At 34.9% G+C, this 15,090-nt stretch overlaps 1 protein-coding gene across 2 annotated transcripts in view; it reads right to left on the reverse strand.

The window, feature by feature from the left end:
- Window positions 1-3,188: 3,188 nt before the first annotated feature.
- The window catches only part of LOC134700100 (uncharacterized), a 28,568-nt gene continuing 16,666 nt past the window's right edge, over window positions 3,189-15,090 (reverse strand). For both annotated transcript variants that reach the window (XM_063561468.1, XM_063561469.1), the window contains exons 3-4: window positions 5,856-6,754; window positions 3,189-3,423 (exon numbers count right to left, since the gene is read on the reverse strand). In XM_063561468.1, coding sequence (XP_063417538.1) covers window positions 3,242-3,423; window positions 5,856-6,754 — 1,081 coding nt within the window. In that variant the 3' untranslated portion in view covers window positions 3,189-3,241. The remainder of the gene's footprint in view (window positions 3,424-5,855; window positions 6,755-15,090) is intronic.

The following is a 15,090-nucleotide window of genomic DNA, read 5'->3' on the forward strand; positions in this document are numbered from 1 at the left end:
AAAAACGACAACATTACATGACAGGGCTACAGTACAAATAAACGCAAGAACATTCAGGATAGAGAAATAAACAAATACACATTACAATAGGATATTTCCATATGCTGATAGTTATCAAAGGTAATAGGCTGTAATTTAATACACCATACGTGTTTTTCGTCTTCATAAGACTTCCCAGTGACGCACTGATCAAAATAGTAATTAGGCCAAACAAGTACAAAGTCGAAGTACATTGATGATTCAAAAAGTTGTGCTAAGGTTAACTTTGCCTGTGATAAGAAAATCCTTAGTATTTAGGATAATTCTTACCTTTGCAAACAGTAAATTTATAAAACACACTTTCTGATGAACACATGATTCAAAGGGATATGTACACACACAGCAATGATTCATTGTAACTTGGTTTTTAAGTAATATATTTTTAATATATTCAATGATTATACTTGATATATGTTTATCTTTCAATCAGTTTAATTGAAGTCTGGAGCTGCCATGTCAGTAACTGCTAGTAGTCTGTTGTTATTTATGTAGGATTGTTATTTCGTTTATTTCTTTTATATCCCATTCTGACATTGGACTCGGACTTCTCTTGAACTGAGTTTTACTGTGTTTAACCCCGCCGCATTGATTTGTTTGATTGTTCCAAGTCAGGAGCCTTTGGCCTTTGTTAGCCTTGCATCGATTTTAATTCTAGTTTCTTGTGTATAATTCGGGCTTTATTTTGACGTCTATTATCACTGAATTGGTATACATTTTTTGTGTAGGGTCAAGCTGAAGGACACCTCAGTGTGTGGGAGTTTCCCGCTGTATTAAAGGCCCATATGTTCCCTTCGGCTCTTGTCTGCGTTATGGTCGGGTTCTTTTCACTTGGACGCATTCCTCATTTCCATTCTCAGTTTTATTATAATTATAAAAGTAATTCCTCAAACATTTTGGGAAAAGATAAATACACATATATACAATAGTTGTTTAACCAAGAGGATAGACTTTCACAGAACTAATTTAATAAGTCTTCAGAGTTTAACAAGATCAACACAATTTCGGGTTGAATATGTTTGTTCGAATTCTATATTTTACATTTACATCAGATTTACAATATTGTGGTAAATATTTGTTTCTACCATCTTTGAAATATTTACATGGTATAATATAATGGTATTCGTCACCGATGTCAACTTAGTCGCAAAGGTAAAACATTTTATCAGATCTGGGTATAATGTGCAACCTTCTAGTCTGGTGTTCTCGATCAATTGTTTTACAACTGTCATTTCGGATCTCTGTAATGCAGTACTGATTTGTTAATTAATGTAAGCTAAATCGTGTATAGCAAAACTTAGTTTCGCGATAGGCAGTCGAAAAGAAAACAAAAGAAAATATATCAGAGGAGTTTAAACTATTCAAAACTAAACTGACAACCCAATGGCTAGAAAGAAAAAGACAAATAATAGTTCACAAAACACAACAAAGAAAACTAAACACTGAGCAGCACAAACCCCATGCAAACAGGGCGATCTCTGTTGCTTATCAGATCTAGCTCCAAATGTGGCACCCGTCGTGCTAAAACAGCGAGTTGTTTTGTTGCTCTGTTGTCAATATTATTAATATTATGTTCTAATTACAATTATTATTATTGGTATCAACTATATATATCATAATTCCTTCTACTACCTACTGTCTTTTATATTTGACAAATAGCTCAGAAAATAGTTTATGTAGGACTGTTTTTGTTTGCTTTCCACCGTAACAAAATAACCATAATACTCGGCATAGATTTTATTGGTGTTCATCGAAACCTATGTTATGGTAATGGTTTGCCTCTATTCAACATTACTTCTTTTTCCACTGGCATTTTAAATGTGCTGTACTCTATATCAGTTTGTTTTAATGAGTGTCGTGGTGTTGTGGTTAGCGCATCGGACTACTAACACAAAAGTTCCAGGTTCGATTCTAGTTACGGGAAGAAAATTTCAGGGACCATAATACAGACCACTTAGTGAAGTTATGCAATGGAATGGAATGGTTAGAAATGGCTTCTGTTACCATGGAAACTGAGGAAATATATAAAAAATTATAATTCTGAATCTTTTATTATAAGAGCCAACCTAATGAAAGTGTATACAAATGTTGGAAGTATTGCCCTGAGGTACTTACAGTACTTAGCAATTGAAAAATGGCTGCCATTGCCATGAAAACTGAAGATATTAATGTAAACGTTGGGAAAAAACATCAAAGCAGCATTTTCTTAAGGAATATAAGATAAAACTCATAAAAAAATCATGAAAATGTGACATGGCATACGTCAATATTGAAACTGTTGTTGGAATTTTCGAAATTGACACAGTTACCATGGAAACAGCAACAATATCAAAAATGTTAAAATGCTCAAATCTTATTGAACATTGATATAAATTTAAACAAGCAAGTAACGATTGGACTTTCAAACTTGGGGTTTTCAAAATGGCCGCCGTTGCCATGGAAACTTCAACAATGTGAAACATTGAAAAATGCAACAAACAAAAGGAAATTTACAGACAGATAGGTTGAGATCGGTTTATTTTGTGTTTTGACTGCTTAAAAATTCTCAAAATGGTTGAAGTTTTGTGACAATCTGGTTTGGGTGCCATCTGCTATTGCTTGCAATGGCAAACCTAGTAATCTGTCATATTGTTTCACAGATTTTTTGTCCAGAAAATTTATCGGAATTATATGAACCAATGATGATTAAACTCTACCGTAATATTAATCCCCATTGTATAAATGTGTAATGGAGGGTTTGCATTCCAAAGATGGCTGACGTTGTCATTGAAACAGATAGAATGTGAAAAATCGGAAAGTCCTTCAAATTAATAAAACTTTGTGTAAGTATTAATTGGTATGTGAAGACATGACATCCATTTTTTGAATTTTCAAAATGACCGCCGTTGCCATAGAAGCATAGAAGCAGGTCAAATGAGAAATTTTGTGTCGATGCATATCATATTATTTTCATTCAAAATATACAAATTTCAAAATGGCTGCCGTTAAGTGGCAAATGGCAGACCAGGTGACATCCGCTGTTGCTCACAATGACAATTCTAGTTTGATTTGCTCTCGGCCTCCTAAATAGGTGTGAAATATTTGTCACTTGACCGTTAACAAAAACAAGATATGAAATAATTCACAAAACAAAATAATTCATAAAACTCCCTCAAAAAAACTTTACTGAACCGTTTTTATCAACTGACTCCCTTTTATGCATTTATCAACTGGCTTTGTTCTGTAATAGTTTTCTTACAATCTTGTCCAGTCCAACATAACTAAGATTATTTATATCCCTACTACTAACACGTGGTTGTAACACGTAAAACAACACGGCTATTACACCTCCCATAAATATTATAAACTCCATCCGGGTAAACATCTCATGACTCGTGGACGATATATCTGAAATTAGAACATAAAATATGTATACTAAGGTATATTTAGGCATGGAGGATATAAGTTCGTGAGGTTCTACGAATAAGATTTATTTGGAATTAAAACAAGATCTCTAGATATGATATGCAAACAAAATGTATATGAATTTTGTAGGTAGTTTATAATGATTCGCGGACGATATATGTATATCTCAAAAGGAAACAAAAACAGTTAAACCAATGTCAATTACATATTTTGAGATCAGCCCAAGTTTTAGTGGAGTTCATGTTGTTAAAAGTCTGTAACGAGAATCGGTCATAGTTTATTTGTTTTGATGTGAAACACCAGTTGTCTTTCCCTATTATTTGTGTTTCTATATGTATATATTTTCGCTATAGTTGGATCACCATCTATTACTTAAAACACCCCTAAAATTGGTATAGTCTTAATTTTCACACCTTTAAGTAAAATAGACTGATCCAGATGTAAGAATATGAACCAGCTCAAGACAGAGAAACTTTGTCCCGACCGTGCGAGGGATGTATAGCCAGTCAAGGTCGTTAAACACTTCCATATATGAAACTTTGTCAGTTTAATGTGGACCGTTGCAGTGATAACATCAGGGATTATTTTCCAGCTGGTAAGTAGAGTGAATTTAGTGATTCCAAAGGATATATAAATAGCGTTCGGATTTGTATGTGGATATTGCAATAGCGATTGTGATACAATGTATAAGTGAAACTTATATATATATAATAAGTTATTATATAAGTGAGAAAACAAGGTGTATACTTGCTGGTGTCGCTAGTTGTACTATTGTAGAAGTTTGAATACTTCATAGATGTGTATTAGTGAGAATACATGGTGTATACTTGCTGGTGTTGCTAGTTGTACTATCGTAGAAGTTTGAATACTTCATATATGTGTATTAGTGAGAATACATGGTGTATACTTGCTGGTGTAGCAGGTTGATATATTATGGTAGTGTATCAGTGAAAGTGATTAAATAGTAAGATCATTGTATGAGTCGAATGTCATTTTGATGTTTTAAATCTCTATCCTCTCATTTGAAAACTGAATATTGCTTTTCTGGGGAGTTTTCACTCGGCAAATCAAGGTTTATTTTCACTTATATCTTAAAACTAGTATGTCATTATGTTCTATTGCTTTCAATTCACAGTCAAAATTCATCAGTTGAGATGTTGAATAGTGTTTGTTGACGTGTGTGTTTTGAAAGTATATAATTACATTAGATGTATGTTTCATTATAATACTTCATTCTGATTGGCTAACTGCATATCACGTGTTATTCCTTTAAGCAATTGCATCACTCAATAAAACTTATCATTCATGATAACACGTGCTTCCACAAAAAAGTGCACAGGTGAATAAAATAAAATAAATATTGAATTCGTGTTTTCATGATCATAGCTAAAAAAGTAATTACATGTATAAGTATTGAATGCTTCTTTTTGTAACTTCATGGGGTTGTAAAAGCGCTGACCGTGCTTCATACAAAATGTACTTCGGTCAACGCTTTTACACCCAAATATAGTTACAAAAATAAGCATTCAATTCTTAATTAAAAATGTATGCATAATCGTTAAAACTATCAATCTGCATGGTAATTAATTTTATCAAGATGAACAAGACACAATAACATGCATAAACAATACCAAAAAATATAAATATGTTATTGAGGTATATACTGCAGCTGTGCTATTTGAGCAGTCAAATTGCATTGACCGTATATTCATATGTCATATACAGTCACTGACCGTATATCACCTTGTTTATGACGTTGACAATGCGTTTCCATAGAGTTTTATTTATGACGTCAATAAAACATACAGGTTCGCGGAAATTTTACGTCGTCCGCTTCAAATTAAAAAAATATGTTTTTTACCCTAAATATTTCATTTAGAACAGTTTTAAGATCTGCAGCATATAAAGAATAAGCACACATTGTCTCAAAATATCAATCGGTTATTTGTACTCGGCTCGAAACAGGTAAAAATACTCGGCACAGCCTCGCTTTTTCCAATTTCTAAGCCTCGTACAAATAACATTGATATTTCGAGACAATGTATGGTTATTCTATATCTATGACATGTGTTATAATATAAACTTCTTTATTCTTAAACTTTTGTACCAGTTAAAACCATTTTTAAGCAATATTTTGTACATGGTATATATTTTGTACACGCCTAGTTATAACTTGTATTTTTGCGTTGTACACATTATAAAATGTACAATATTTCTGTACATGTTATAACCTGTTCAAAATCGCAACTTGTACACGACATATATATAATAGACGTTAGCAAAAGATTTCTTGGAATTTTGATATACATCGAAATGTTTTTTCGATTTCTTTACATGATCTTGAAAGGACAATCAACTAGTAATTAAAAGTATTTTTCAATTTTTATTGTGGATGAACAAGTGCCGTTTCTTACCTTTAAATGGTGCTTTGGAATCGTCGTGTTGCTTCTTCACGTGCCAGATATATGTAGCAATCAAAACACAAGTACCAAATAAAACAGGAAGAATGTTTATAGATTCACTTTCTAATATTTGATGCAATAGGTATCCCATCATAAGATACCCGGATGTCTCTAAAACTGTTTTTGTACACATCACGTGATTATATAATAAGTATAATACTGTCACAGAAGCTAAACCAGACATAGATGAAACTAGCATAAACGTCCCCAAGTCAGACTTGTTCGTAAATTCTAAAACGGGCACAATCACAACAATAGTTCCGGCAAAGAATATTTCAATAGCTCTCAAACGTAGTGTGACCTTGATATTTTGATCTTTGAAATGTTTAAGGCATATCAGCTTTAACACAGTTGCAAAAACAGAGGAAAACGATAAGTAATCTATTCTATGCATGGTGAAATCTTTATTTACACCAAGCGATACAAACAATGCGCCTAAAGACAGCAGACCAGTGGTAGCCATAGTGATATGCTGTATTCGAGCTCCTTTACAAATAACTAGACAGACCAGTACAATGATTGGTATGAAAGGTGGATATATGTCCGTCCCTCTGTCTACAAGAGGTACATTGTCGTAATATTTCAACAGACCACTTGATAGTACATGGAGGAAAAAGAAAATTGTAATCGCTTCGGAATTGTCAACAATCATTCGGAACTCCTCTGTTTTGAACGCTACTAAAATGAATACCAGTTGAATGGCGGCTGATGCCAGTAGACTTTTTATGGTCCATTTGTCCTCAAACAGATCCTCTCCTTCTATCAAACATTTAGCTCCGTTCCATTGTAAAAATAAACTCCCAAATATTAGTCCAATTATTGCAAGTTGTTTCAATTTCGGTTCCAACTTCCTGAAAAACAATTGTAAAGAACATAAGTTCATTTATTTGGATAACTAACCCTATTAATGCATCGGCACAAAAAGTATATATAAGTCTGTACACCGCTTGAAAAGAAACTTTTTTTGTATATATATATATATATATATACAACTCATCTAAACATCAACCCAACAATGTTAGATCTGTAAATTTGCTTTCGCAAATTTTTGGTTCTTCCCTCGCCGGGATTCGAACCCATGCTACTGTGATATCGTGACACCAAATCGCCTGCACTACAGCCGTCCCGCTAGACCACACGACCACCTGGGCTCTCAAACGAAGAGCTTTCGCTGGCCATGTGTTACCTTTCCACGTCAGTTTTAATCAAGCGGCGTACTACAGTACATGATATATAAGGCATGAAGATGTTATTGTTACAGATCAGCTAAATTATCTATAGTAAAGGATCCTACAAATTAATGTAAGATACAGTCACAGAAAATAATTATATTCATAAGTACGTCTGAGTCAGTGACAACCCTACAACAGATGTATCCATCGGATAGCCATCAATGATGGTGATATATGGCTATGTACATAATGTATATACAACTCATCTAAACATAAACCCAACAATGTTAGATCTGTAAATTTGCTTTCGCAAATTTTTGGTTCTTCCCTCTCCGGGATTCGAACCCATGCTACTGTGATATCGTGACACCAAATCGCCTGCACTGCAGCCATCCCGCTAGACCACACGACCACCTGGGCTCTCAAAAAAAGAGCTTTCGCTGGCCATGTGTTACCTTTCCACGTCAGTTTTAATCTAGCGGCGTACTACAGTACATGATATATAAGGCATGAAAATGTTATTGTTACAGATCAGCTAAATTATCTATAGTAAAGGATCCTACAAATTAATGTAAGATACAGTCACAGAAAATAATTATATTCATAAGTACGTCTGAGTCAGTGACAACCATACAACAGATGTATCCATCGGATAGCCATCAATGATGGTGATACATGGCTATGTACATAATGTATATACAACTCATCTAAACATAAACCCAACAATGTTAGATCTGTAAATTTGCTTTCGCAAATTTTTGGTTCTTCCCTCTCCGGGATTCGAACCCATGCTACTGTGATATCGTGACACCAAATCGCCTGCACTGCAGCCATCCCGCTAGACCACACGACCACCTGGGCTCTCAAAAAAAAGAGCTTTCGCTGGCCATGTGTTACCTTTCCACGTCAGTTTTAATCTAGCGGCGTACTACAATACATGATATATAAGGCAAGAAGATGTTATTGTTACAGATCAGCTAAATTATCTATAGTAAAGGATCCTACAAATTAATGTAAGATACAGTCACAGAAAATAATTATATTCATAAGTACGTCTGAGTCAGTGACAACCCTACAACAGATGTATCCATCGGATAGCCATCAATGATGGTGATACATGGCTATGTACATAATGTATATACAACACATCTAAACATAAACCCAACAATGTTAGATCTGTAAATTTGCTTTCGCAAATTTTTGGTTCTTCCCTCGCCGGGATTCGAACCCATGCTACTGTGATATCGTGTCACCAAATCGCCTGCACTGCAGCCGTCCCGCTAGACCATATATATTGTTGGGTTGATGTTTAGACGAGTTGTATATATATATATAAATATATAGATTGCCTAACAATGTAATTTTAACACACTATTTAATATGTAAATATAAGAATGTTTAAAATATTTACAAAATGATGAAAATAAACGCAATATTTCGCTAGACCAACTAGCTTTATCAAGCGTGCATCTAGTTGGTCTAGCGAAATATTGCGTTTATTTTCATCATTTTGTAAATATTTTAAACATTCTTATATTTACATATTAAATAGTGTGTTAAAATTACATTGTTAGGCAATCTATAATTTTATTTGTGTAATTGAATTAATCTCTGTACTGATTAATCCACACTCCCATAGATTTGTATGTCATGTGCTGCTATTTATAGGCACTTATATATAAATATATATATATATATAAGTACGTCTGAGTCAGTGACAACTCTACAATAGATGTATCCATCGGATCACCAGCAATGATGGTGATACATGACTGTGTACATAATGTATATACAACTCGTCTAAACATCAACCCAACAATGTTAGATCGGTAAATTTGCTTTCGCAAATAATTTGTTCTTCCCTGGCGGGATTCGAACCCATGCTACTGAGATATCGTGACACCAAATCGCCTGCACTACAGCCGTCCCGCTAGACCACACGACCACCTGGGCTTCACAAAAATAAAGCTTTCGGTGGCCGTGTGTTACCTTTTCTCGTCAGTTTTAATCTAGCGGCGTACTACAGCTCATGTTATATAAGGCATGGAGATGTTATTGTTACAGATCAGCTCAATTATCTATAGTAAAGGATCCTACAAATTAATGCATGATACAGTCACAGAAAATAGTTATATTTATCATATCTCAGTAGCATGGGTTCGAATCCGCGAGGGAAGAACCAAAAATTTGCGAAAGCAAATTTACAGATCTAACATTGTTGAGTTGATGTTTAGACGAGTTGTATATACATTATGTACACCGCAATGTATCACCATTATTGCTGGTGATACGATGGATACATCTATTGTAGAGTTGTCACTGACTCAGACGTACTTATAAATATAATTATTTTCTGTGACTGTATCACGATATGTCAGTAGCATGGTTCGAATCCCGCGAGGGAAGAACAAAAAATTTGCGAAAGCAAATTTACAGATCTAACATTGTTGGGTTGATGTTAAGACGAGTTGTATAAATTAATATATATATATATATATAAGTACGTCTGAGTCAGTGACAACTCTACAACAGATGTATCCATCGGATCACCAGCAATGATGGTGATACATGGCTGTGTACATTATTTATATGTCGTGTACATGTTATTATTTTGTACAGGTTATCACTTGTACACACATTTTATACAAGTAATTTCTTGTATGAAGCCATCATACAAGTTATTACCTGTACAAATAGAAATGTACAAGTAATTACTCGTACAATTTTTACTGAGAAAAAGATAATAACTTGTACAAATCATTATATTTGATCGGTTCCCTTATAATTTTGTTATTACTGAGACATAAAGGTATAAACTTTCAACATGCGTGTGCCTTTTGAATAACAAATAGATAAGCAAAGCTTAAAATCAAAGTGCTGGATAGCACCTGTGGAAAGTTTGCAACGGTAGATTGTAATATATCAAATAGATAGTGTGTAGATTGCATGGTTAACTTTTTTTTCCTACTTAAAAAAGAAAAAACTTTATCAAGAAATAATTGTAACAGGATGCTGCTACGAAGTCTCCCAAACAAAGTTCTCAAAATGAGTCATTCCCACAGGTCGCCTGACATTAAGCAAAGTCCAATACAAATTGGTCTGGTCTAGTAAAGTGATATTCATGATATGGGGGTGGGGATCTAGACAGTTTACAAGTTCTCAAACAGGCAGGAGGTAGGGTAAGAGTGGCCCTAGGGGACTAGCCTTTTATTTCATCTGATTTGTTTTATTATTCCGTACAAGAATATATGTTGTTTAAGTGTGGTGATTTCAACAGTTTTCAAGTTTTTGAAAAGGGGGTGGATCTTGACTGTTTACAGGTTCTCAAAACAGGGTGGGGTGGGGTTACACCGAGGGACTTAATTATATTTCACTTTATTCAATTTATTGTCCAATACAAGAATATTTATGATTAAGGTTTGGGGATCTCAACCGTTTACAAGTTCTCAAACATGAGGGGTTGGGAATGACTCAGAGGTACTCCCACTATATTTCATTGGTTTTGTTTTGTTGCCCCATAAAATAGTATATATATAACCGTATAAATTTTCAAAAAGAAGTTGGTTGGGTAACCCCTGTGGACTTCTTCTATATTTCATTTTGATTTATTTTATTTTCTCATACAAAAATATTTATGGTTTGTGGGTGGGGTTCTCAGCCGTTTACAAGTTCTCAAACAACAAGGGGATGGGAGTGACCCCTAGGGACTCGCCTTCTTTTGAATTTGATTTGTTTTATTGTCCAGTACAAGAATATATATGGTTAAGGGGAGGGGATCTTGACCATTTCCAAGTTGTCAAACAACAGGGGGTGGGGCTGACCCAAAGGGACTCCCACTTTATTTCATTGAATTTGTTTTGTTGCACTATACAAAAATATATATGGTTTAGGGTGGGATCTCGACCAATTACAAGTTCTCAGACATGAGGGGGTGGGGCTGACCCAAAGGGACTCCCATTTTATTTCATTTGATTTGTTTTGTTGCCCTATACAAAAATATATATGGTTTAGGGGTGGGGATCTCAACCGTTTACAAGTTCTCAGACATGAGGGAGTGGGGCTGAACCAAAGGGACTCCCACTTTATTTCATTGAATTTGTTTTGTTGCCCTATACAAAAATATATATGGTTTAGGGGTGGGGATCTCGACCGTTTACAAGTTCTCAGACATGAGGGGGTGGGACTGACCCAAAGGGACACCCACTTTATTTCATTGAATTTGTTTTGTTGCCCTATACAAAAATATATATGGTTAAGGGGTGGGGATCTCGACCAATTACAAGTTCTCAGACATGAGGGGGTGGGGCTGACCCAAAGGGACTCCCACTGTATGTCATTGAATTTGTTTTGTTGCCCTATACAAAAATAAATATGGTTTAGGGGTGGGGATCTCGACAGTTTCTAAGTTCCAAGACATGAGGAGTTGGGGCTGACCCAAAGGGACACCCACTTTATTTCATTTGATTTGTTTTGTTGCCCTATACAAAAATATATATGGTTTAGGGGTGGGGATCTCGACCGTTTACAAGTTCGCAGACATGAGGGGGTGGGGCTGACCCAAAGGGACTCCCACTTTATTTCATTGAATTAGTTTTGTTGCCCTATACAAAAATATATATGGTTTAGGGGTGGAGATCTCGACAGTTTCTAAGTTCCCAGACATGAGGGGTTGGGGCTGACCCAAAGGGACACCCACTTTATTTCATTTGATGTGTGTTGTTGCCACATACAAAAATATATATGGTTTATGGTTGGGGTGACTGACCCCTCTGAAGTTCCTCTATATTTCATTTGATTTATTTCATTGTCCCATACAATAATATATATGGTATATGGGTGGAGATCTCAACTGTTAATAAGTTCTCAAAAAACCAGGGGGTGAGAGTGACCCCAGGGGACTCGCCTTTTATTTCATCTGATTTGTTTTATTGTAACGTATAAAGAACATATAATGTTTAGGAGTGGGGATCTGACTGTTGTTAAGTATTCAAACATGAGGGTTTAGGTGGGGTGACACCATGGACTCAACTTAAATTTAATTAATTTGATTTGTTTTATGGTCCTGTGATCATTACTGAAAACCATGTGTGTCTGTCACTTACTGTTTTCTTCAAGTTTATAATTTATTGAAAATTTAAAAAAAATCCCTTAGGGTTCTTTAGTAAATTTCTCCCTTCTGTTGGCCCCTCAAAATACAACTAAATAGACCCCAAGGAGAACATGATAAGAACTGAGCAAAAACTTTGTTTATGAGTCTTAAAAGCAATTAGTATAATTACGATTTTTGTTATAGTCCGATTTCTAATGCCGAATATGTAAAAGGTCGAGTTTATTATAGTCCGAGTTTGTTGTGGGCCGAGATCAGATGAGATACCATGATACTTCCGATACTCTCGGGCTTTTACATATTGAATATAAATTTGTAAAAATCGTAGTATAAAGCGACGAAAAATGTTCATTCATGAAATATTCTAAACACGCTATTAATTTTCTCTTCAACCGGAGGAAGGTAGGAAACCTTTGAAATCGGGATTGTAGTACTCCCGTTTGGAGGCACACATATATTGATCTGACGCATGTCTGAAGAATACCGATAAAATCATAACGTAGAAACTGCTGTCTCGTGTGTGTATTGATTTTACTTTCCGCATAGCGCAGATCTATCGATTGATTTATCGATGAAAATTCAGTACATTTTTTATTCAAGCTGTATGCTATTAAAATAAAAGAGGTCAAAATTTCAAAAGCATCTTTCTTTTATTAGTTTTCAAACACCAGTACTACATTATCTAGAAGTAGGACACACTTCCCAAAATAAGTTAGGCTGTCTCTTTTCCGGTTAGGCCGATGCCTTAAGAAAGTTTATTGCTATAGCAAGCTATAGCAAACTTTCCAAAAACAAATCAAAACTTAAGTGTATAGATGGAAAACAGTGCAGAAAAATAATATGAAGAAATAATCAACTCTAATAATTCGCTTTCACACGCGTAAGATAGTACAGAGAGAATATGTGTTATGTTAGGAAACCAAATTCAGTTCTATAAAGACAGCACTTCAAAGATATTTATAATGACAGAATGGTGTTTTGAAGGTACCAGTAATTGAAAAACACATTCGCAAAGGAGACAAATTGTTTCTATTGTGAAGTTGATGAACTTACCATTTGATAAGAACAGCGCATGGCAAAAGATGATTTAAAGATTTAAAAGTTGGAGACAATGTAAAGGTGATTGACTGTAGAAATATCAAAGGAGTTGTACTGAATTTTGCCGAAAGTTGAAAAATAGGAACAAAAGTTGGACTCACGCTTGGTTTAATGAGTCGAAATCAAATCGTTAGATTCAAAGAAAAGATTTGACAATGTTGGACATACCAGAGATCACTGAGGTTGGGTAACATCATGGAAGCAGTGCTTTCTTTAACTGGTGACCAAAATCATGTTCACTAGAGTTGTCGGGGTGGTTGTACGACAGGCAAATGTAAATGAAAAGATCGAACTTATTCTGTAATTCCAGATGTCATACTTTCTTGTCTTGTGAAAATAAATAGACTATTTGATCTGTTAGGTTTAACCTTTAATACAAATATATGATAATACATATGCAACTTTTGTGCATGATTTATTTTTGAGATAAATATCGTAGAAGGATTTTATTTTATTTTTGCTTTTAACGACTTTGTCACCAGTAGTCAGTATTTAATAGGCAACAAGCCATTGTACTACATTTGCTCAATGTTTCATGCGAGGTTATGTTGAAATTCTGCGTTCGTAGTGTGTCTTAATTCTTCTTGTATTTCAAAAATAAATCAAATATAAAAAAGAAGATGTGATGTATTTTCCAGAGAGACAACTCTCCACAAAAGCCCAAATGACACAGAACATGTTAAACATGTTATAAGGATCCCAACACCCCTTTCCTGGGACAGTGATGTAACAATACAACATAAGAACGAACTATAAAAATCAAATGAAAAAAGCTTAACTTATCAGATGGACACAATCAGAAATACTTAACAGAGTGGACGTGCCCGGGTACTTGTATATCCCATACATTAACAAAAAACAACTATCCTATACATCAACAAAAAACAACTAAGTACAGAATACACATTTGAAAAATCATTGACTCTGTATATTTAAAGATTGTATTAGATGGAGTTTCCAGAAAAAAAACGTCATCTTCAATATCTACGGAGGGCTAAGATTGTCACTTTTCAGTCAAAAAATGTCCAAATTTTAGGACAAAGGGCACAGGGTGATGGTGAGAGCCCCCTGATCTCTCAATCTTTCTAATATTTAACAGACATTTAGTCAATAGGTAGATACAAACATGACTAAAAGGACTTCGGGTACACTTCCTGTCTTCTATGTTTACGGAGCGCCCAAAGTGCCAGTTGGATATTCAAAATATATAGCGAAAACCTACCCGAGACCGCTTAAATGAGGTTGAGACCCCCCTGGTCTTTGAATGTCCATAAAATTCAACCAAATCATTGACTCTGTATACATAAAGATTGTATTAGATGGAGTTTCCAGAAAAAAAACGTCATCTTCAATATCTACGGAGGGTTAAGATTGTCACTTTTCAGTCAAAAAATGTCCAAATTTTAGGACAAAGGGCACAGGGTGATGGTGAGAGCCCCCTGATATCTCAATCTTTCTAATATTTAACAGACATTTAGTCAATAGGTAGATACAAACGTGACTTAAAGGACTTTGGGTACACTTCCTGTCTTCTATGTTTACGGAGCGCCCAAAGTGCCAGTTGGATATTCAAAATATATAGCGAAAACCTACCCGAGACCGCTTAAATGAGGTTGAGACCCCCCTGGTCTTTCAATGTCCATAAAATTCAACCAAATCATTGACTCTGTATATATAAAGATGGTATTAGATGGAGTTTCCAGAAAAAAAACGTCATCTTCAATATCTACGGAGGGCTAAGATTGTCACTTTTCAGTCAAAATATGTCCAAATTTTAGGACAAAGGGCACAGGGTGATGGTGAGAGCCCC

The sequence above is a fragment of the Mytilus trossulus genome, unplaced genomic scaffold (assembly GCF_036588685.1).
Source record: "Mytilus trossulus isolate FHL-02 unplaced genomic scaffold, PNRI_Mtr1.1.1.hap1 h1tg000122l__unscaffolded, whole genome shotgun sequence".
In the NCBI taxonomy this organism is placed as follows: domain Eukaryota; kingdom Metazoa; phylum Mollusca; class Bivalvia; order Mytilida; family Mytilidae; genus Mytilus; species Mytilus trossulus.